The 23,048-nt window shown below is 37.5% G+C and overlaps 1 protein-coding gene across 2 annotated transcripts in view; it reads left to right on the forward strand.

Annotated features, from left to right (window-relative positions):
• Caprin1 (cell cycle associated protein 1) overlaps window positions 1-22,763 on the forward strand; it is a 34,528-nt gene extending 11,765 nt beyond the window's left edge. For both annotated transcript variants that reach the window (XM_038329301.1, XM_038329302.1), the window contains 17 exons: window positions 1,877-1,939; window positions 2,045-2,131; window positions 4,724-4,962; window positions 5,051-5,133; window positions 6,127-6,264; window positions 8,382-8,434; window positions 8,517-8,603; window positions 9,628-9,783; window positions 9,868-9,976; window positions 13,214-13,275; window positions 14,235-14,345; window positions 14,463-14,612; window positions 15,390-15,540; window positions 19,029-19,223; window positions 19,980-20,080; window positions 20,411-20,474; window positions 22,001-22,763. In XM_038329301.1, coding sequence (XP_038185229.1) covers window positions 1,877-1,939; window positions 2,045-2,131; window positions 4,724-4,962; window positions 5,051-5,133; window positions 6,127-6,264; window positions 8,382-8,434; window positions 8,517-8,603; window positions 9,628-9,783; window positions 9,868-9,976; window positions 13,214-13,275; window positions 14,235-14,345; window positions 14,463-14,612; window positions 15,390-15,540; window positions 19,029-19,223; window positions 19,980-20,080; window positions 20,411-20,474; window positions 22,001-22,065 — 1,914 coding nt within the window. In that variant the 3' untranslated portion in view covers window positions 22,066-22,763. The remainder of the gene's footprint in view (window positions 1-1,876; window positions 1,940-2,044; window positions 2,132-4,723; window positions 4,963-5,050; window positions 5,134-6,126; window positions 6,265-8,381; window positions 8,435-8,516; window positions 8,604-9,627; window positions 9,784-9,867; window positions 9,977-13,213; window positions 13,276-14,234; window positions 14,346-14,462; window positions 14,613-15,389; window positions 15,541-19,028; window positions 19,224-19,979; window positions 20,081-20,410; window positions 20,475-22,000) is intronic.
• Window positions 22,764-23,048: the final 285 nt, after the last annotated feature.

Here is a 23,048-nt window from a genome sequence, read left to right on the forward strand (position 1 = left end):
GTTCATTACTGAATTAAATTATACACCACTTTTAACTTCTGGGGCTTTAGCTTCTGACTAAGATTTAATAGAAGCACTGTTTCTCAGTAAAAGGTGGTAATTCAATGTGAGTAAGCTTTCTGTGGTTATGATGAAATACGTGAAAAAATCAAAGGAAGACAGGTTTACCTTGGATCACAGTTTCGGTCTGTCTTCATCTGAATGAGGAACACAACTTGGAATAAAGCTGCTATGGTAGCTGGGAAACAGAAAAGAGGAAGGGGCTGGGGACAAGACACTTAGCAAGTTTCTATTACCTGTCAGGTGGTAAACCTATCAATAGACTAATTCATTGATGAGGATTAATTACTACTCATCTAGTCACTTCCAAAAGTCTTGTCTCAGGATACTCCTGCTTTGGCACCATGCTATATGCTTTGGGGGCGGAATTTCAGATGCAAATCTTAAGTATTCAGACCATGAATGAATTATTTTTCTTTCGCAGTGGTTGCTGGGTTAGATTATAGTTGGTCTAGAAACCAGACCATTCAATTTTCTGAATTGTTTAGTTGAAACTTTAAGCAACTTGTTTCCATAAATTAAAATTTCTGGGCTCTACTGGACATACTCTTAACAAGAGAATTACTCTGTGTTTGACCTGTATGGATCTCAAACTTAGCTATGTACAGAATCACAGAGAATATGATAAAATGCAGATTTTTGGACCCCAACATGGAGGTTGGTACTAAGATTTTATATTTCTAAAAGTTTCCCTGGCTGATGTTGCTGGTTTGAGGGTTACATTTCAGGACTTACTGACTTAGAACATTGTAGAGATTTGGTTGTATGTAATAGTGAACAGAGTTCCTTTCTAGCTCATCTTTTCATGGTGATTGAATTCTATGTCTTAGCAGTGATTCTGTGTTATATATGCTGATAAAATAGCTAGTCCCAAGGGGACTTTTATATTAGAAAGTGTTAACAGTTACAGAATAACCTATGTAATGCTGAGAAGAAACTATTACAGTGACTTCGTTTGTTTTACTAAGAAAAATACAATTTTTTTAAAATTTGGTAACTTGAGGAATTTGTGATCAAAGAACTGTGGTTTCTTTATTTCTGTTTTTTATCCTCTAGTTTTTAACAGTAGAGTTTGACTTCCTGACCACTGTTTCATTGTCTGAGACTTCTGTGAGGAGGAGTCTTTAAAGTAAAAGCCTAGGAAACCTTTTGGGTTTTCTTCTTTTTTTATTTTCCAGATAGGGTCTCTTTTTGTAGCTCTGGCTGTTCTAGAACTGATTGTGTAGGCCAGATGGCCTCAGAGATCCACCTGCTTCCCAAGTGCTAGGATTAAAGACATGTGACACTATGTATGCCTGGCTAAGGTTTCGTCTTTACAAAAAAAAGATAATTTCAAGCCACAGGATTTTTGAATCCCTATTCAGTTTCATAGAAGCAGCGAAATGGTTACAGTGTATCGACTAGGTGAAATGGTAGCTTCATGCTAATTAAGGTTAAATAGAACAAATACACTATTTTCCTGAATGAATTCACTTTATGCCATTTATTTACATGAATGCTTTGAAGGAAGGATGAAGCACAGAAGTATGTAGCTTATATGTTAGTATGTACAATTGGGTAGAAGAGTATCTTAACTACCATGATGCTTGGTCATGTCTGGCTTATGACATTTGTTTTTTAGTACTAAAATAAGCAGTATTTTGTAGGTTTACATTCTTGTATTGATCTTACTTTGCTATTAAACTAGCTAGATGAATATATTAAGCTGGAGTATAGCTAAAAATTGAGACAAAATTTGAAGTAGACTTTGAATATCGATTAGGTTTTCTCATTTTGACATGGTTAAACTGATAAAATTTATTCCTTTTTTATGCAGGGAAAGCTTGATGATTATCAGGAACGAATGAACAAAGGGGAAAGGCTCAATCAAGATCAGCTGGTAAAGATGTTAATGTTTTACTTCAATGAAGGCTCAGTGTTCATTATTTAAAAGAAAATTTTATAGTTGTGTTCTACTGAAAATGGATGTTTTTTGTCATTTTAGGATGCTGTATCTAAGTACCAGGAAGTCACAAATAATTTGGAATTTGCAAAGGAATTACAGAGGAGTTTCATGGCACTAAGTCAGGATGTAAGTAAAAGATAATGCATAAAAATACTACAGTTCCCACTAACTTCATTGTTTGGGATTAATCCCTTCACTATTGTTCATAAGCTCTCTGCAAGCTGTGGAGACTGGATTCAATTATATTTGATATAGTTGCCAATTCTGTATAACTGAACACTTTTTTTGAAAAGGACTGTGTTAAAGATAGGATAAACATAATTATGTGAGATCTCAGCTAGTATAAAATTTTTTTCCATAAATTCCTTTAATTCATATTTATTTCACCAATGTTCTTAAGGAATGTGACAGACTGAAATATACATTTACTGCTCTTAATCAACCCTTGATCCAACAGAAGGGCAAGTTTTCCCTAAATACATATTACTGGCTGGCAATAATTTAATTTTTTAACCTAGTACCTTTCTTTTGTGCTTATCTTAGTCACTGTTCTTTTGCTGTAAAGAGACACTATGATTAAGGCAGCTTTCAGTTACAGGAGTTTAGTCCATTATTATTATCATGGCAGAACACAGGCAGACATGGTGCTAGAGAAGTATCTTGAGAGTTCTACATTTGGATTCATAGAGGGAGATAGAGAATTGGGTCTGGTTTAGGGTTTTGAAACCTCAAAGTCCACCCCAGTGACACTTCCTCCAGTAAGGCCACACCCCCTAATCCTTCTCAAATACTGCCACTCTCTGATGGTTTAGCATTCAAATACATGAGCCTATGGGGCCATTCTTACTTAAACCACCACAGAGCCTTTTTATAGAATATCAAAGATTGTGCAATCTGTAAACAATAAAAATAGATATTCTCAGTTTGACTGAAAGTCTAAAGACCTTGCAAGATATTGGCATCTGGTAAGACCTTTCTTAAAATTGTATAACAAGACAGAAGAGGGAAGAAGAGTGTGATTCTATTTCCACAGCCTTTTCTATAGCAACATTTACCAGTTCATCAGAGTGGTGCCCATAGGACCAAAGTAATTATCAAAGACTCTACTTCTCAGCACTCGAATTTAGACCTTTACTAAAAGTTTCAGTATGTTAGTACAGGGTATGGCAGTTACACAGCAACCATAATAACCAAGTGAAAGATACTTGTACTTGTTTAGGTCAGAACTTGAAGCTCGACAAACCATTTTTTTCTCTGACCTTTTCTAAATATAGTTTATTTTTAAAAAGATGCTATGCAGTTAATCTACATATTTACAAATATTAGACTCTTGTCTACAGAGTAGCATTAGCCTAGCTTTAACCTATCTTTTCTTGCTCACACCTTCACTACTTGAGCTTATATTTTTTCACAATTATTATAAAAGAAATCTTTGGGCTAGGGATCTGAGTTGGTAAAGTGAGGACCTGAGTTAGATCCCAAGAACCCCATTTACAGGCAAGGAAGGCATGGTGGCACTTGCTTGTAATGTTAGCACTAGGAAGTGAAGACAGTCAGATAGATTCCAGGGGCCAGCTATCCAGCCAGCCTATCCTCCTAAGTGAGTATCAGGCCAGGGGGAGACCTTGTCTTAAAAAAAAAGTGGATAGCATCTCAGAAAAGATGACTGAGTTCTTCCTGTTCTAGGTGTATATGTGTGTGTATATAAACACACACATATAGGCAGTTACTTCTTTAAGGCGTTCGCCCACTACTTATCTTCCTGTTTTCTGCTTCCAGCTACCTATGAAAGACCTTCCTCATTTAAACTTCCCAATATTGAAAAGCTCATCCATTTCAGTAGACATTTTCACCTTGTAAGCTTACTTATCCATGCTAACCTAACATCTTACCACTTTTTATATATGTATACTATGTGGTTACTTTTCATTTATTGCTTTGATACCATTTATTTCTTCTGGTGACAATATAAACTATCTTGTTCAGTTTTCATTATTCCTCCATTCTCTTTAAGATACAATTTTTTTATGGGTTATAAAATGTTTTATGGGTGTTTTGCTTGTATGTGTGTCTGTACCACATGTATGTAGTATCTTTGTAGAACCAGAAGAGGGTTTAGATCCCCTGAACTGGAGTGAGAGGTGATGTAATCTGCCCTGTGGGTTCTGGAAATTGAATCTGGGTCCCCTAGAAGAGCAGACAGTGCTCCTTAACCCCCAAGACAACTCTGCAATCCCCTAATAATCTGTGTATATATGTCTTTTTGTTTTTTCCTATGTCTGTTTATTCTAGTGAAGCTTGAGTTGGTGGGAAAGTGTAAAGGAAAATAGTGCCATGACTCTTCTTGAAAAACTTTACCTTTCTCTTACTTATAAACCAATGCTAAACATGATAAAGAAGGAGAGGAATATTTGATTGACTTTGTCCTCCTTTCAGCCTTTCAAGGGAAGGACGGGGTAACTGAGAAAAAAAAATACTTCATACAATACCTAATTTATATGATCCTTTTTTTCTTTGTCAGTATTTTTTTTTTCAGTTCATAAAGACTGAGTTTTGTTTACTGTCTTTCAAATACTGAAACTCCTTTCTGATATCATCAATGATTGTTGATGATACAATACAATAAGGAGGAATTGGTAGATTTTTGGCTTGTTCTTGCAAGTTAGTAGACGGTACCAAGTTGAAATTCTGATGTCTCACGTTAATGTTCTTTGGCAGATTCAGAAAACCATAAAGAAGACTGCACGTCGGGAGCAGCTTATGAGAGAAGAAGCAGAGCAGAAGCGCTTAAAAACTGTTCTTGAGTTACAGTACGTACTGGATAAACTGGGAGATGATGAAGTCAGAACAGATCTGAAACAAGGTTTGAACGGAGTGCCAATATTGTCTGAAGAAGAACTGTCATTATTAGATGAATTCTACAAGTTAGTAGACCCCGAGCGGGACATGAGTTTAAGGTATGGTGTTATCTGGTAATAGAATCTCAGAGATACTGCTCTAATTGACAGTTGGACAGTAGTTAATGTATTTTTTGTTATTTACAAGGTTAAATGAGCAGTACGAACATGCCTCTATTCACTTGTGGGACTTGCTGGAAGGGAAAGAGAAGCCTGTATGTGGAACAACCTGTAAGTATTTCAGATAATTCTGATTTTGTAGCTAGGAATCTTTAAAATTCCTTTTCTATTTAATATTGAAGACATTTTGTAAGAGTATGAGTAGCAGTTTAGATTTTGGTTTTTTTGCACTTTTTTTTAGCATGCCTCAGTGACATCCTTTATTTCTTGTATTTGACACCTTTGGGCAAGATTTGTGTAAATGGCTTTTCTTCTGCCATGAAATACTTCCCTTATATATACTTCTGTGTTAGCTCTTGCTTGATTATACGAGGAAAGTTTGGTAGTCTCACCCTGACTAGGACTAATCTGTTATTTTATATCCTGTAATTTTGTCATTTTTATATTTTGATAACACCTTCCATTAGGTTATAAGATTAGTGTGCACTGGTTGTGGTGTCTTATACCTTTAATCCTAGCATTTAGGAGGTAGAGGCAGGCAGATTTCTATGAGTTTAAGGCCAGCCTGGTCTACAAAGCAAGTTCCAGGACAACCAGGGCTACATAAAGAAACCTTGTCTTGAAATGCCCTCACCCAATAAATAATAAAAATAATAAGAGATTTATTTTTAATTATTTGTGTATGTGTCTGTATGAGTATGCTTGTGAGTGCAGTTTTCTGAGGTGGTTATAAGCACCTTAGATTTGGCATTTAGATGTTTGTGAGCCAACCCCTGTTGAACATTGGTCCTCTATGCAAGAGGAACAAGTAAGTACTCTTAATCTCCGAGCCATTTCTTCAATGCCCAGAGCATGCCTAACACAGTGTGTGCAACAGAGATGCTTATTGAATGAATCAATAATCTTAGCTTTATTCCTTTACTTGCTTAGTAATAGTGTAAGTAGGTTCTATTTCCTTCCTACTATGCTGCAACTTATGTATTTGTGTGTTTTACTAACAGTTGATTAATTTTACTTCTATTTTATAGACTATTAACTATTTCTTTTTAAATCTGTTATTGTCAGACTGTGCAACATTGTAACATTATGTCATTTTTTTTTCAGATAAATTACTAAAAGAAATTGTTGAGCGTGTTTTTCAGTCAAGCTACTTTGACAGCTCTCACAGTCATCAGAATGGGCTGTGTGAGGAGGAAGAGGCAACCTCAGCACCTACAGTGGAAGACCAGGTAGCTGAAGCAGGTGAGTACTTGGGAAGATAGGAGCTTTAGTTTTGGTCCTGGGCTGCCTTTCCGTTTCCTTTGATAAGGGGGAGTGTGTGTGTGTGTGTGTGTGTGTGTGTGTGTTATTATATCTATTTAAATTTTAAAATGCACTTGGAGTATGGCAAGATATGTTAGTAATCTGAAGTATTCAGTGCCTGTCATTTTTCTTACAGGTCTTGATCACATAACGACATAAAATATGATAACATGATTTTTTTCTTTTTAAGGTGGAAGGTGGGGAGAGAGTGTAGACTATGGTTCTGATCTGTAAACTTAACAGCAAGGGATTCTTTGCAGTTCCTATTTAGCATCTTAATGCAACACTAGTGTGACTAGATAATCTGAGTACTTTCATGGACATTCTTAAATTGATTAGTAAAATTGAATATAGCTAGCTACTTCAACATTTTGGGGCTATTTTCAAAACATGAGTTCAGAATTTGATTGCAAAACTTACTTGAACACCAGCTATCTAAATTGGGGTAAATTGCTAAGTATTCCAGGTTTCTATTTAGGTGTGTAGGTTGCTGTTAGGTCAAGCCATAGGAGAAGACTGCTTATTGGTGTAATATGGGTAGTGAGATAGATTTGTCTTTTGGTTTTTTTGAGACAGAGTTTCTCTGTGTAGCTTTGACTGTCCTGGAACTCACTTTGTATGTCAGATTGACTTGAACGTAAAGAGATCCGCTTTGCTCTGTCTCTTGAATGCTGGATTAAAAATGGGTGCCACCACTACCCAGCAAGACAGGCTTTTTGTGATGTTAGTTTTTCTGCTTTTATTAATAAATTTTATTGTTATTGTTTTTTCTTCAGATAGTCTTAATATATAACTTATACTGGTCTGGAACTCCTAGATATCTGCCTGCCTTTGTCAGGATTTAAAGGTGTGCACCAAACTGGGCATGCTTTGAGGCAGGTGGATCTCTGTGAGTACAAGGCCAACCTGGTCTATCTATATAGTGAGTTTCAAGACAGCCATAGGTACACCTGTCTCCAGGTGTGTGTATGTCATGTTACTCCAGGCCCAATCTAGGAGGCTTTTATTTTTCTTTATGTTCACCCTAGAAGCTACTGTTAATCCTTGAATAACGTAAAAAAACTGACTGTTAAAAAAAGGTATAATAGGGCTGGAGAGATGGCTCAGTGGTTAAGAGCATTGCCTGCTCTTCCAAAGGTCCTGAGTTCAATTCCCGGCAACCACATGGTGGCTCACAACCATCTGTAAATGAGGTCTACTGCCCTCTTCTGGCCTACAGACATACACACAGACAGAGTATTGTATGCATAATAAATAAATAAATATAAAAAAAGAAAGTTTTAATAAAAAAAAAAGAAAAAAAGGTATAATATAAGAACTTAGCACTAATATATTCAGATTCCTTGATTATCTGATGGTAAAGTATTATTTTAGATTAGATTTTAAGTGGAACTGAATACGTTGAAACAAATTTTCACCCTTTTTTGGTTGTCATTTACAGACTTTGTTTTTCTTAAGAGCAGTTTTAGATTCATAGTGAAATTAAGCAGAAAGTGTGTGTGGGGGGGGTGGAGAGATGTCTCCTTAGTTGAGAACACTTACTGCTTCTGCATAGAACCAGGGTTTGATTTTTTTGTTTGTTTTTGTTTTTGTTTTGTTTCTCTGGCTTTGGAGCCTGTCCTGGAACTAGCTCTTGTAGACCAGGCTGGCCTCAAACTCACAGCGATCCACCTGCCTCTGCGCCACCAATGCCCGGCTCAGGGTTTGATTCTAAGCATCCAGAGGATGCTCACAACTGTCTATAACTCCAGTTTAGGGGATCTGCCATCCTTGTCTGGCTTTGTGTGGGCTATAGACAATACATCCATATATGTATAAACAATTTAAATTGCTCTTTTCATTCTCCTACAATTCCATAATTTCTTTACTACAGTAATAGAGGTAGGTATATTTGTTGGAATAGACAAGCCTAATATGTTATTACCTAAGTATTTGGCTCCCTCCCCTTGGCTCCTTGTACCTTCTGTAGATTGAGATAAGTATATAACAGGTTTCCACCATTATAATTTCACTGACTTATAGAAGTCTCTTCTGTTTCATTTCCTTTTTAACTCTAGAACCTGAGCCAACAGAAGAATACACGGAGCAAAGTGAGGTTGAATCAACAGAGGTATAATTTCTTTTAAATTTAATACTGCTTTTATCCTTCTGTCTTTAAAACAGATATCCTAAACATTGACTTTTCTTTTCAGTATGTCAATAGACAATTCATGGCAGAAACACAGTTCACCAGTGGTGAGAAGGAGCAAGTAGATGAGTGGGCAGTTGAAACAGTTGAGGTAAGGATTTTTTTGTATTATAAGGTTAATGTCATTTGATGTTAGCAATTTTTACCAATCTTGAGAATAAATTAGGTTTCTAGTTTTTTTGTATTATTGGCACATTTAATCTGTCAAAGTACATGGTTTTGCTTTGATTATCTTGTTTTTAAAATTTATTTTTAATATAGAAGAATGTTTTGCAAGAATGTATGTTTGTATACCATGTGTGCCCAATGCCATTCAAAAGCTAGAAGTGGGCACCAGATACCCTTGAACTGGAGTTACAGATGGTTGTCAACCACTATGTGGGTTCTGGAAATCAAATCTTGGTCCACTGGAAGAGCAGTCAGTACTCTTAAGTGCCAAACTGTATCTCTAGCCTCCTCATTTGTTTCTTTGATACCATGTTGTGCAAAATTTGGGCTCCCACCTCACAAAAAAATGTGTGTCGCTGTCGTCTTTGACTTTACTTAAAAGCTGTTTTATTACTAGACTTTATGGATTTCTGTTGTTTCTTGATGTAGTCTCTGATATAAGTCCCTTAAATGTTTTCATCCCTACTTCATTAGTTCCCTTTATATTCCTCTATAGTTTAAAATAAAATAGATTGAAAGGTAGTGAACTAAATTACTACATGCTAATTATTTTAGGTTAAGAAAACTGGAAGCACTATATTAATCCAAAATGTTCTTTTTGAGGAACCTCTTTTTGGGGGGGGGGGGATGGAGGATGAAAGAGGTTCTCTGAAAGAACGCTCTCTGCAAATTTAATAATACTATTTAAGTCTTAGTTTGGACCATGAGGTGCATGTTGGTGGTTGAGAACAGTTTGCAGTTGCTTCCTTCCACCCTGTGTGTTCTGGGGAATTGAACTCCTGTCCTCAGGTTTGACTGGGAATGCTTTTATCCAGCCATCTGTCTGCTCCTACCTTTTTTTGGGTAAAGCTTGTTTTCCTCATGACAGTCTAGATGGTGTATTTAGTGTTTGGGAAACATCTGTGAAGATGCTGGAGTCTTTTTTTTTTTTCCCTCTCCTATTTTAGGTGGTAAACTCACTCCAGCAGCAGCCTCAGGCTGCATCTCCGTCAGTACCAGAACCCCACTCTTTGACCCCAGTGGCTCAGTCAGATCCACTTGTGAGACGGCAGCGAGTTCAAGATCTAATGGCCCAAATGCAGGGACCCTATAATTTCATACAGGTAAGTGTATTTTAGTAAAGCACTGTTAACATTAACTTTAAATGTATATTGTTTGACGTAATTCAATTATATTCTGACTTGTAGGATTCAATGTTGGATTTTGAAAATCAGACGCTTGATCCTGCCATAGTTTCTGCACAACCTATGAACCCTACCCAAAACATGGAAATGCCTCAGCTTGTTTGCCCTCCGGGTTAGTAATGATGATTTAAAAATAGTTCATTTTTAGAGAATATAATGCCTCTGTGTGTGCATGTGTTTGCATGTGTGGTGAACAACTTTCAAGAGTCCCAACTGTTGCTTCTTCAGGTACAAAATCAGGTCATCAGGCTTGGTGGGACAAGTTGCTTTTTTTTTTTAAAACCATATGAACCATCTTAGCAGTCTCCAAAGTCTGTCTTTTAACTACCCCTAGGCCTTCAATGATTTTTTTTTTTTGAAGAGAGGAAATAAATTCGAGACCCAGTACTGATTTCAGAGTTTTTGAAAGTTAATTTTGCCCTTTGTAATGCTTTTATTTGAGTCCTTTGAGAACTGTTATCCTGTAAGCAGTTAATAACTAGTTCTGTCATTTCTTGTAACACTTGTATTGACACAGACACTCAGAACTGATGATTTCCCAAATTAAACACAATAGCATCTAAGTGATGAATGGGAAATTAATAGTGTTCCAGAAGCCTTCACTATGTTCTTTCATCTTCTCTACCTCCAAAGCCATAGAGAAACTCTGTCTCAAAAAAAAAAAAAAAAAAAAAAAAAAAAAGATTTTGGTGGGGGGCATTTGTGTAGTGAGTTTTGGTGCTCTGGGAAGTTAGAGACTCTTGAATCCCTCTCGAAGTGGAGTTCTAAGTACTTGAGCTGCGTGGTGGAACAGGAAAACCTATCATCCTGTGTGTTCTCTTAAATGCTGAGCCTCATTGTAAAAATCCTCCCAGATACCCCGCCTCCCCAGGGTTTCTCTGTGTAACAGCCCTAGCTGTCCTGGAACTCAGAGAGATCTGCCTGTCTGTTTCACGAGTGCTGGGATTAAAGACATGTGCCACCACTCACTGCCCAGCAAATTTAAAACTCTTAAGATTAAGAGAAAAATAATCCATTCCGTGTATGCTCGCAGTTCTTGGTTGAAAATTTCTGATGATACAGCCCTGGAGGGGATTCATGAGCATGAAAGGAAGAGAAGAAGAATGAGACATTCCATATGCATCATTGATTATAGTAACTCCCCCATAGAGTCTGCATTGTACTGAGTGGATCTTCCCTATAGGACCATTAGTAGTTTTGATCTTGGTCTTCATTTTCTCACCAGAGCATATCAAAATGGTATAAAGTAATGTAAAATCTAGTGTAACTTATATATTTGGTTTTTTGGTATTTTTGAGCTAGGGTCTCATCATATAGCTATAACTTTCCTAGAAACCACTATGTAGACCAGGTTGGCATTATATTCATTGGGAACTGACTGCCTCTACTCCTCAAGTAATCCAGTCATAGGGGTGTGCCACCACACCTGGAATATTCTTAAGTGTCAGAAGGTTGCTTAGTCACAAATAGTTAACTTTTGAAATATAATTAGGATTTCTGTACATGAAAGGGAGCTTATGTCATATCTGAATCAAGAAGTAGAAGAGTTAATGCCAACATGAAGAACAGCTGTTTTTATTATTATTATTAGGTTTATTTTACATGTTTTGTATGCATGTATGTTTTGTTCCACATGCATCCCTTGGGACTGGAGTAATTGTGAGCCATCAAGTGGATGCTGTGATTGAACTTGGGTCCTCTGCAGCAACAACTGTTCTTAGCTGCTGAACCAGCTCTACAGCCCAACCTGTTTTTTTTTTTTTTGTTGTTTGTGTGTGTGTGTGTGTTTAATGTCCATTTTTCTGAATTCCACCATTGTAAGGAGGAGTTCAGAAATTCTCATCGGAATTGTGTCAAAGTTGAGACATGTGGTATTTACATACCTGTAAGGTTATCATACACTCAGCTAATGCTAACTAAGCCCATAGACTCCCCACTGGTGTTTGGTGCATTCTAAAAACCTATGCAATGGCCTGTACTTTTGATGATCTGTTTAGCTATGGTTGGGAAAGAAGTAGGAGGAAGTGGAGACTGTCTAATAAAGGTGCATACTGTGTGTGATTTATTAAAAAGCCCATGAGGTTTGTTTGTTTTTGGGTTTTTTGTGTTTTGGTTTTTTTTTTTTTTTTTTTTTTTGGTTGGTTGTTTTCGACAGGGTCTTACTATGTAACCCTGGCTGGAGCTCACTGTCTACACCAACCTGGCCTCAAACTTAGATATATTTGCTTCTGCCTCCCAGTGCTGGGATTAAAGATTTGTTTCATTGTGCCTGGCTGTAAATTTTTTTTAAATCTCCTATGGAAACATAAAGTTGATCTTAAGATATTAACTTTGTTTAAAAATCTAGCCAAAAGTCTTACATTGTTTGGTTTCATTATTATTTGTGTGTATGTGTGTGTGCGCGCTCATGTGTGCACAATGCTATTGAGCATATGGAGGTCAGAGGAGAACTTGGAGACAGACTTGTTTTTTCATTCTATCATGAGAGTTCTAAAGATAAAAAGAATTCAGGTTTTACGGGATGACAGCAACAGTGTTTCTTTTCTGTTTGTTTCTTTGTTTGTTTATGTTTTTTGAGACAGGGTTTCTCTGTAGCTTTGGAGCTGGTTCTGGAGCTCTCTCTGTAGACCAAGCTGGCCTTGAACGCACAGAGGTCCACCAGCCTCAGTCTCCTGAGTGCTGGGATTAAAGGCGTGTGCCACTACTGCCTAAGTGTTTCTTAATCCATTGAATCTTCTTGTCAGCCCTTGTCAAAGTCTTGAATATAAGTAATACTACTTTCTTGTGCTACTTTAAAAATTAACATTGTTTTTATTTGTGTGTGTATGTATGCCAGTGTGTTTGGGTGCCTGCAGAGGTCAGGGAGGGTGTTGGATCCTCTGAAATTGGAGTTACAGGTGGTTATGAGCAACTTGTTGTGGATGCTGGAAGCCGAACTCCAGTCCTTTGGAAGAGCAGCAAGTGCTTTACCTGCTGAGCCATCTCTCCAGGACCAGACCAGGACACCTGGGTGTGAGAATTAGGAAATCATACTTTCAGAGGTGGACTTTCTCAAAAGTACTGGTACTGGTTATTTATTATCTGTTAGAGTCTACCTTCTACTGATACTTTTCTTACTGGTATCTTGACCCAAAGCACAAAATAGATACAACTACGAGACTATAATCTTTATCTCTGCTTAGTGCTAATTTGAAAGCTGAAATCTTAGTTGTACTTTGCAACTTATTTTGAATATTCATCATTTGGTTATAGAAATTTACCCTTAGCATTATGTATAATGTAAAGTTTAAAAAATTAGATTTTCTCTTAAGAAATTTGATCTTATGTAACAATGCTCTTAAATTTGCAGTTCATTCTGAATCTAGACTTGCCCAACCTAATCAAGTTCCTGTACAACCAGAAGCCACACAGGTAAGAGTGGATGAGTAGTTTCATTTATGTTCTTTTTTAATGAGGACTCAATCTGGGATGCACTTGTTAAAATTGATTATCAATAGGTAGTTATTAGAATTTATTTCCATGCTTATATTTGTTTTTGTTTTGGTGACTTTTAAAATTTTTACATACTAAACACATTAGGACCTTGTCTTAAAAGTTATTTTACATTGATAATTGCATATGTAATAGCATATTTTTTTAAAGATTTTATTATGTATACAGCATTCTGCCTCCTGCAGGCCAGAAGAGGGCGCCAGATCTCTATACAGATGGTTGTGAGCCACCATGTGATTGCTGGGAATTGAACTCAGGTCCTCTGGAAGAACAGTCAGTGCTCTTAACCGCTGAGCTATTTCTCCAGCCCTGTAATAGCATATTAAATGGAAATAAATGGCTTTAAAACAGTTGCGAGGTTGTGGTGGCACACGCCTTTAATTCCAGCACTCAGGATGAAGGAGTCAGGTGGATCTCTGAGCTTGAGGCTAGCCTGGTCTGTAGAGATAACCAGGACCAAGCAGAGAAAGTGTTTCTGTCTTGAGGAAAACAAAAAACAAAAATCCAGAACAAACTAAACCACTGCCAGTTAACTACTTTAACTAACTTAGACTTTAAGATTTAAATATCAGAATAGTTTGCAGTTGTTGCATGTTTAATTCATTTTGAAACAGTCTCAATATATAGCCCTGATTGACTTGGACCTTGCTATGTAGAACTTGAAGTCACAGAGATTTCTTTGCCTCTGCTTCCCCCAGTACTGGGATTAAAGTGTGTTACCTAACCAGTTATATATTATAGTCTATAGTCTCAAGATACAGAGAAATTTTCTTAACAGACATATCTTTTTCTTTGAATCTGTATTAGAGTTAGTATAATTTTTTAATGATGAATTTTGTTAGAAGAAAATAAGGTTTGAGATTATTATTTTTGTATAGGTTCCTTTGGTTTCGTCCACAAGTGAGGGGTATACAGCGTCTCAACCCTTGTACCAACCTTCGCATGCTACAGAGCAGCGGCCACAAAAGGAGCCAATGGATCAGATTCAGGCAAGTTCTGTTATCAGCATGACCTGGCATGGTCCTTAAACTACAAATGCAATGATTCTTTTGGGTCCTATTTTGTGTTAGTTTACCATTAAAGTAGTTTCTTCACTTTGTGTTTAGGCAGCAATATCTCTAAATACAGACCAGACTACAGCAGCATCATCCCTTCCGGCTGCTTCTCAGCCTCAAGTGTTCCAGACTGGGACAAGTAAACCCTTGCATAGCAGCGGAATAAATGTAAATGCGGCTCCATTCCAATCCATGCAAACGGTGAGCAGTTAACACTGTTTAGTGTGTACTATGAGTCATGGTAAATAGAGCTGAACCTTGTTATCTGTGTTATGTTTACTGACCACTAGACTCTGATTGTTAGACTTCTCAGTGATGAGTTTTAGCCTTATGAGTCACTCATATGTAAAATTTTTAGCTTTCCTCCAAAGGTTAAAAGATCTAGTTTAAACAAAACAAACAGGCCAGAGAGATGAATCAGTAGGTAAGGTCCCTGGAACTCAAATGGGAGAATAAGAAATCTAAGTTATGAAAGTTGTTCTCTAGCCTCCACATGTGCAGTTCATACACATAAACACATATACTAACTCTTTTTTTTTTTTTTTTTTTTTTTTTGGGTTTTTCGAGACAGGGTTTCTCTGTAGCTTTGGAGCCTGTCCTGGAACTAGCTCTTGTAGACCAGGCTGGTCTCGAACTCACAGAGATCCGCCTGCCTCTGCCTCCCGAGTGCTGGGATTAAAGGCGTGCGCCAACACCGCCCGGCAACATACACTAACTCTTTAAATCTAAAAACAAAGGAGTGTTGTATGTTTGTGGACTTAGAACCTAGATGTGTAACTGTTGGCGTCTTTGCTCTTTATTTTATTGGAATGTTTGAAAGTAGAATTTAGATGTTATGCTTCACTAATTCATCAGTGATTATTTTTAAATTATATAATTACTAGAAAAAGTGCTATAATCTGAAATAGGGTTTTATTAGTGTCAGCAGAATTCCTGAAGTATTAATCACTTACATTTTTTTTATTTGATTTGCTACAGGTGTTCAATATGAATGCCCCAGTTCCTCCTGTTAATGAACCAGAAACCTTGAAACAACAGAATCAGTACCAGGCTAGTTACAATCAGAGTTTTCCCAGTCAGCCTCACCAAGTGGAGCAAACAGAGCTTCAGCAAGATCAACTGCAAACGGGTAAGAAGGCTAGGGTGACTTTTTATGGTTTTGTTGTTGTCCGTGTCCATTGTCATCCTCCGCCCCTCCCACAGCACAGGGTTTCTCTCTGACAGCTCAGGCTGTCTTGGAACTCCCTTTGTAGGCTAGGCTGGCTTGGAAATCACAGATCCATCTTTCTCTGCCTCCCTAGAGGTGGGATTAAAGGCGTGCACCACCACCCACCAGTCTAGGATGAGTTCTCAGTCTTCTATTTTTTTTTTTGAATGAAAGGGTTAATCTACACATACATTTAAAATCTTGTTTAAAAGTAGCACTTTAATTTGTTGACGTGCACACATGTTCCTCACACACAAGTGTGTGTGTGTGTGGCATCTAGAGGACAACTTGGGAGTCAGTTCTCTACTTGCATGTCAGTGTGGGCCACAGGCTTGCTTGCAGGGCAGACACTTTATTCACTGAGCCATCCTACCAGCCCTATAATAGGTTTTTATTAACGTCGCCACTACAGTGATCTCTTAGTTCCTTTGTTCTTCTTGGTTTCTGACTTCTTTTAGTTTTTTATGCAAGTGTTACCCCATGAGCACTTTCTTTTCTTCATCACTGTCATTTCAAATATAATTCTTCATCTTTTAATTGAGTAGTAAATCTTCTAAGTGGACAAAACTGTGTGTTGGTAATTTAAACCCCTTGTGTATGGAAAATTACCTGGTGTGTTCTAGGCCTGGTATTAATTGGAATAAAATCTATTTAGTAATTTGTTTTTCCGTGAAAAAAAGTACCCAGGAAAGAATCTTTGTTTCTTATCTTTTAAGACAGGGTTTGCCTTTGCCTGGAACTTGCTTTGTTGAACAGACTAGCCTGTAATATACAGATAAGCATGTCTCTGCATTCTGAATTCTGGGTCGAAAACCGTGTGCCACCATGCCTGGCTTGGCTTTTCCTTTATATGCTACATTTTAAATAAATAGGAATTCTGCTACACTGAAAAAGACTGTCTTGTGTTTTTTCTCCCTCCCTTTCCTTCCCCCCCCCCTCCGTCTCTCTGTCTCTCTGTAGTGTTTCTTTCCTGGCATGGCCACACATGCCTTAATCCCAGTATTCAGGAGGCAGGAAGATCTCTTGAGTTTGAGGCTAGCCTGGACTGCTAGTTTCTGGCTAGCCAGGGCTACATGTATAGTGAAATACTTTCTCAAAAAAATTATGATTTATTAGCATTGGATATTTAATTTATATACCTGTTAAGTTTTTTATTTCTTTGTTTCTGTAGGCCAACCAAAGTGTCCCTTCCCTCTTCTACTTCAGTCGCTCCCCTCCACTTCAACTCCTCATCTACTCCTCCTTTTCTTCAGATAGGGGCAAGTTAGCCATGATGTCAACCAGCCCTGGTAGTATATTAAGTTGTACCGAGACTAGGCACCTCCTCTTCTATTAAGACTAAATAGGGCAATCCCGGTAGGAGGAATAGGTTACAAAAGCAGACAACAGAATCAGAGATATCTCCTGTTCTCACTGTTAGGAGTCCCACAAGAAGACACAGTTCTCACACACCCACACCCACACCCACACAGAGGATCAAGGTTGGTCCTGTGCAGTCTTCCTGGTTGGTAGTTCAGTCTCTGTATGCCCGGATTAGTTGATTCTGTGGATTTTCTTGACTCTATTGTCTCCTATGATCTTTTTTCCCCCTTCTACCTGATTTCCCTGGGCTCCTCCTAGTCCTTGACTGTAGGTCTCTGCATCTGTTTCCATCAGTTGCTGGGTGAAGACTCTCTTGACAGTTGGGCTAGGCACCAATCTACGAGTATAGCAGAATATTGTTTTATTGTGTCTGGGTGTTTTGCCTGCATGTCTATCCACCATGTTTGCTGGAGGAGGCCAGAATAGGGTTTTGGATTCTTGGAATTGGAGTCACAGATGGTTGTGAGCCTCCATATGGGTGGGGGGCCTCTGTATGGGTGCTGACAATTGACTCAGGTCTCCTGAAAGAGCAGCCAGTGCTTTTAACTGGGGAGCCATCTCTAGAATGAGAGTGAAATTCTTAATGATAAGCCGGATGGTGGAGGCACATGCCTTTACCCAGCACTCTGGGTGTCTTTGGCAGGCAGATCTATGAGTTCAAGGCCAGCCTGGTCTACAGAGAGTTCTAGTACAGCCAGGACTGTTGTTAAACAGAGAAACTCTTTCTTGAAAAACCAAAGCAGGGAAAAACATGAGGATTGATAGTAGGTAGGTGTGATGGTACATACTTGTTTTAATCTAGACCTTGAGAAACTTGAGGTAGAAGAGTTCAAGGCCAGCCTAGGCTATGTAGTGAGACTTGTCTAAAGACAACAGCCAAAATATTTGAAAAAATCATTTATTTTTACTGTTTTTATATGCATATTAATGAACCTTTTCTTTAATATAATGTAATTTGAAATTGGCATTTGCTTGAAATTTTTGTGTTGAATATAATCCAAGATAATCTGTACAGAAAACTTCTATCATAAATAATAAATAGTTCAGTTAACTAGCTGAAAAGAAGCCCTGAGTATTTATTTTTCTCTGCATAGTCATTTTCTGCCTTTTTTTCCATGGCAAAGAAAAGGCCCTGTCTGGATTCCTTGGGGTGGGTGGGTCAGTGAATACATGGGTTAAATTTCTAGAAACTGCTGTTGTTTCGGGTACTGGTCTTTATTCCTAGTGTGGGAACAGCATTTGGTTCTCTTATTTTCCTCATCTTCCAAAGGTACATAGAAATTCTCTTCCTCTCCTGTGAGTTAAAAACACTGGAACAATAATTAAATAATGTGTATTGGTATCTAATGTTTATCTTTTCTTTTGTTTAACTCCACTCATTATGGAGTAGGGTGGGAAAGGGTGGGTGGGTAGATGGTTGCAAAGTAATGTAAGCGTTTTTTTAGAACCATCTCTTCTGATAGGTTGAATGCCATTGTGGATACCATTTAAATGTCTTCTAAGATGGCTGTATTTGTCATTTTAGATAGGCGCCAAGGGGTGTATGTTGAAAGCCTCTAATGTTTCAGATACAAAATTGACAACTTTTTCTATGTAGACATTTAGCTATGAATATGGTTTATATGTTTCATCAAGTGTCTAGAAATTAAGAAACTATAAGAAAATTACATAACTAAGGAGCTTTATAATGAAAAGCAATGATACACACTATTTCATCATTAATTTTGTGAGTTAAATGTAGTCTAATTTTGCTAAAAGGCCAGTAACTTTTAGAAGGTGTTGGTAATATAGTCTTTTTCAGTTGTATGTGTGGATGATATTGTAAGCTGTGCTTTCAAAAGTCTAAAATGACTTTAGGAAAATGACCCTAAAGCGTCATCTTACAGGTGGGTAGGGAGAAATCGGAACTTCATTTCCTATTAATAGGCAAATTTATTCAAATAAATTTTAAGAATGAAGTGTAGAAGATTTTGTATAATTCAGAAGATGTGGGAGAAAGAACGCTAGTTAGTGAACTCAGTTCATGTATGTCCATTTTTCTTTAACAGTGGTTGGCACTTACCATGCTTCCCAGGACCAGCCCCATCAAGTGCCTGGCAACCACCAGCAGCCCCCCCAGCAGAACTCTGGCTTTCCACGTAGCAGTCAGCCTTACTACAACAGTCGTGGAGTGTCCCGAGGAGGATCTCGTGGTGCCAGAGGCTTAATGAATGGATACAGGGGCCCTGCCAATGGATTTAGAGGTAAACAAATAAAAGCAACTTCTGATTACTTTTTGAAGTTTCAAGTCTTTTCTCATTTGTAAAATAGTAGAGATTTGTCTCATGATTTTTAGGAAAGAATTACCTGTCTGTATTAGTCCCTTAATGTGTAATTTAAAACCTTTGAAGTGTGTGCTGTATGTGCTTGGCTTCAAACTTCAGATCCTCCTGCCTCTGACTTTTGAGTGCTGGAATTAAAGGCATGTACCATCATGCCTGGTTTATTTTGACAGTTGTTTTTGGTTTTTGGTGGGTTTTTTTGTTTTTGTTTTTGTTTTTGCATTTATTTATTTTGGTTTTTCGAGCCGGTTTCTCTGTAGCTTTGGGGCATATCCTGGAACTAGCTCTAGCCCGGGCTGGCTTTGAACTCAGAGATCCACCTGCTTCTGGCTCCCAGGTGCTGGGATTAAAGGTGTGCGCCACCACTGCCTGTTAACAGTTTTTAAAATGATAAAATTGGGAGAGAAAATAGTGAGTTATTACATAGGTTTGTGTTTATAGTTTAGTCTGAGCAGTTTGTTTAGGGGTGTGTGTATGTGTATGTGTGTTCATTCCTAGGTGGACAGAAAGTACCATCTAAAGCAGGTGGTGCTTAGATGTTGATAAACAGATTGGATCAAGATAGGGAATTCAAGATTAGTTTAAATAAGTAGTGTGGCTTATTTTTATTACTCTTCCTTTTAAGAAAGCAGAGTCCTTGTAACGAAAAGTAATTTGTTTCCTTGTCCTAAATTTTAGGAGGATATGATGGTTACCGCCCTTCGTTCTCAAACACTCCAAACAGTGGTTATACACAATCTCAGTTCAGTGCTCCCCGGGACTACTCTGGCTACCAGCGGGTATGTAAACATAGGGTGGATCTCAGTCATTAAGTGATCAGGGGTTAATTTTGGGGTGTCCAACATACTTTTTTATAAAAATGATGCCTTTGGCTTTTTTGTTTTGTTTTACATTCATCTATAACCACTTAATGTAGTTTTCTAAAAGTGGTTTCAAAACAGAACATATAAAAATATTAAGTTTAATGTAAACATAGTAAGAATAGAAAAACTTAGCTATAATACAGTGATGCCTAGGAGTTATGTATTCTGCTAGTGTTAAGCTGTAAGAGTAAATATAGGCATGTAAAATTACTTTTCCTTTTCAGTACTAACTAACTTGTCTTTTAGGATGGATATCAGCAGAATTTCAAGCGAGGCTCTGGGCAGAGTGGACCACGGGGAGCCCCACGAGGTAATATTTTGTGGTGGTGATCCTAGCTCTTATGTGGAGCTTCTGTTCTGGCCTTGGAAGAACTGGTCATAGTCTGCATGTAGGTTATATGTTAGGAGTGCATTTATCTTTTCCAGACGTGTTGCTCAAGATTAAATGAAATGCTCTGTTTCTAAAAATTTCATTTTGAATCCAAATTTTAATTTTTGAGTGACTTTCCCTGTTATTGTCTTGAAAATCAGAACATTTTCTCTGCCTCAGAAAAGTGTTTTCCAACTGGAAATTTATTTTTCAGGTCTTAAAACCTGCTAAATGTTTTTAGGAAGTACTTACTGAAACTTTTTGTAAGACATTTTTGGAACGAGATTGAACATTTATATAAATTTATTACCCTCTTTGATTTTTGAAACATGCATATTATATTTTAGGCCCAGAAACCCTTTAATGGCCAGATAAGCCACAGGTATATCTAGAGAACCATTTAGAAGTGACAGACTAATTGTAATTTGATTACTTTTAGGATCAATGTTAGTGATCTAACTATCAAATGTATTTGTAATGTTTAAATAGAATTCCCAAATTCTTAGCAACTTAATTAATTTGGAGTTAAACATTAGAAGTTTATTTTGTTTCAATTGTCTTTCAAGTAATGGAAATAATTTCTCACGTGGGCAGGAAGTTAATCTGTCGAACAATTAATTACAGACAGCATTTCATGTAATCTGAAGTTCTAAGTGGTTCTCTGGTTAAAGGAGGTTAAAGAATTAGTTATTGGCTGGCCATGACATGTATAAAGTGTATATTAAGGAAAAATTATAAAGTACTTTAATTTGAATGCTAGTGGCAATTGACCATTGAGGAAGTGCTTTTCAAAAAGTTAACAGATCATCTGGGAAATACTGACTTGAAGTATCAAAGGTATTTGCATGCAAATGTGGGTTATGTTCTTCTATCCCACCTTGTAGCATATTCTATGAAAGTTGATTTAACTGATAGATAAAATATCTGTTTTAACAGCATGTAAAAACTTACTTTACCTGTTATAAGTCAATATACAATTTTGAATGTTATGTAGTTTCTTTTTAACAGTTTAGGTAAAAAGGTCTGTTTTCATTCTGGTGCTTTTATTAATTTTGATAGTATGATGTTCCTTATTATTGAAATGTAAGCTAGCGTGTACATTAGAATGTAAGCTCCACGAGAGCAGGTACCTTGTCTGTCTTCACTGCTGTATCTATTCCCAACGCCTCATGACAGTGCCTGGCACATAGTAGGCACTCAATAAATACTTGTTGAATGAATGAATGAATGAGTACTGGTGGAATACTCCATTAGCTCCACTCTTCTTTTAGCTAGAGAACATGAGCAAATTTGCGAATGACAACTCCCAGGACAGGTGAAACTTGAACACTGAAGAATTGGCCTCTTTAAGCCTAATAATGTGCTGACGAGCTGCCCACATGCTTCTTGACTTCAGATGAAAGTCTGCTTGAAGGCAAAACAAATAATACTTGAAAGAAAAATCAAATGCCATTTTTGTCTTCTAGGTCGTGGAGGGCCCCCAAGACCCAACAGAGGGATGCCGCAAATGAACACTCAGCAAGTGAATTAATGTGATTCACAGGATTATGTTTAATCGCCAAAAAAACACTGGCCAGTGTACCATAATATGTTACCAGAAGAGTTATTATCTATTTGTTCTCCCTTTCAGGAAACTGATTGTAAAGGGACTGTTCATCCCATAAAGACAGGACTACAGTTGTCAGCTTTATATTACCTGGATATGGAAGGAAACAATTTCTACTCTGCATGTTCTGTCCTAAGTGTCATCTTGAGCCTTGCACACGATACTCAGATTTCTCACCCTTGCTTAGGAGTAAAACATTATATTCTTATGGGGTGATAATATCTCCACAGTTATTTGAAGTGGCTTGGGGGAAAAAAGCAAGTTTGACTTTCTGATATTGGATAAAATGTACAATCAGCCCTAGAATTAGTCAATGGTAATCGACAAAGTTAAAGCATTTTCCTTGAAAGGAAGATGAAAGGAGTGGAGTGTGGTTTGGCAAAGCAACTACATTTCACAGCTTTTCCCGTTAAACTGGAGCGCCGACTGATTAAAAGTATACCAAATTATGCTTGGGTCCTGAATCACACAAGTGAGGCTGTCTACCAGCCGTCTTGCAGCACTAGTCATCTGGCCAGACGACTGGGATTAAAAACACATGTCAATTACTTTTCAGTAGTGGATATGTTATAAGACAAAGCCAAAATGCAAATAAGGCTTAGAGTGGCTCTTCTGGAAAAATATGCAACAAATAGGGGTATGATCTGGATGGGTTGCTCCTGTACTCAATGTGAACTATTTAGATGCCTTTGAACACTTAACAGTTTCTCAGAACAGTGACTTACATGAGGATGGGTACTGCTTGTCATTCCTCACGATAATGTGCGTTGTCATCACTAATCCTTGGATCTTGCTGTATTGTTACTTAAATTGGTATAGGTACTGATGAAAATCTCTAATGGATGGATAATCATAACACTTATGGTCACATATTTTTCTCCTGCAGCCTGAAAGTTCTTAAGATCAAA

This window comes from Arvicola amphibius, chromosome 5 (genome assembly GCF_903992535.2).
Source record: "Arvicola amphibius chromosome 5, mArvAmp1.2, whole genome shotgun sequence".
NCBI classification, from domain to species: Eukaryota; Metazoa; Chordata; class Mammalia; order Rodentia; family Cricetidae; genus Arvicola; species Arvicola amphibius.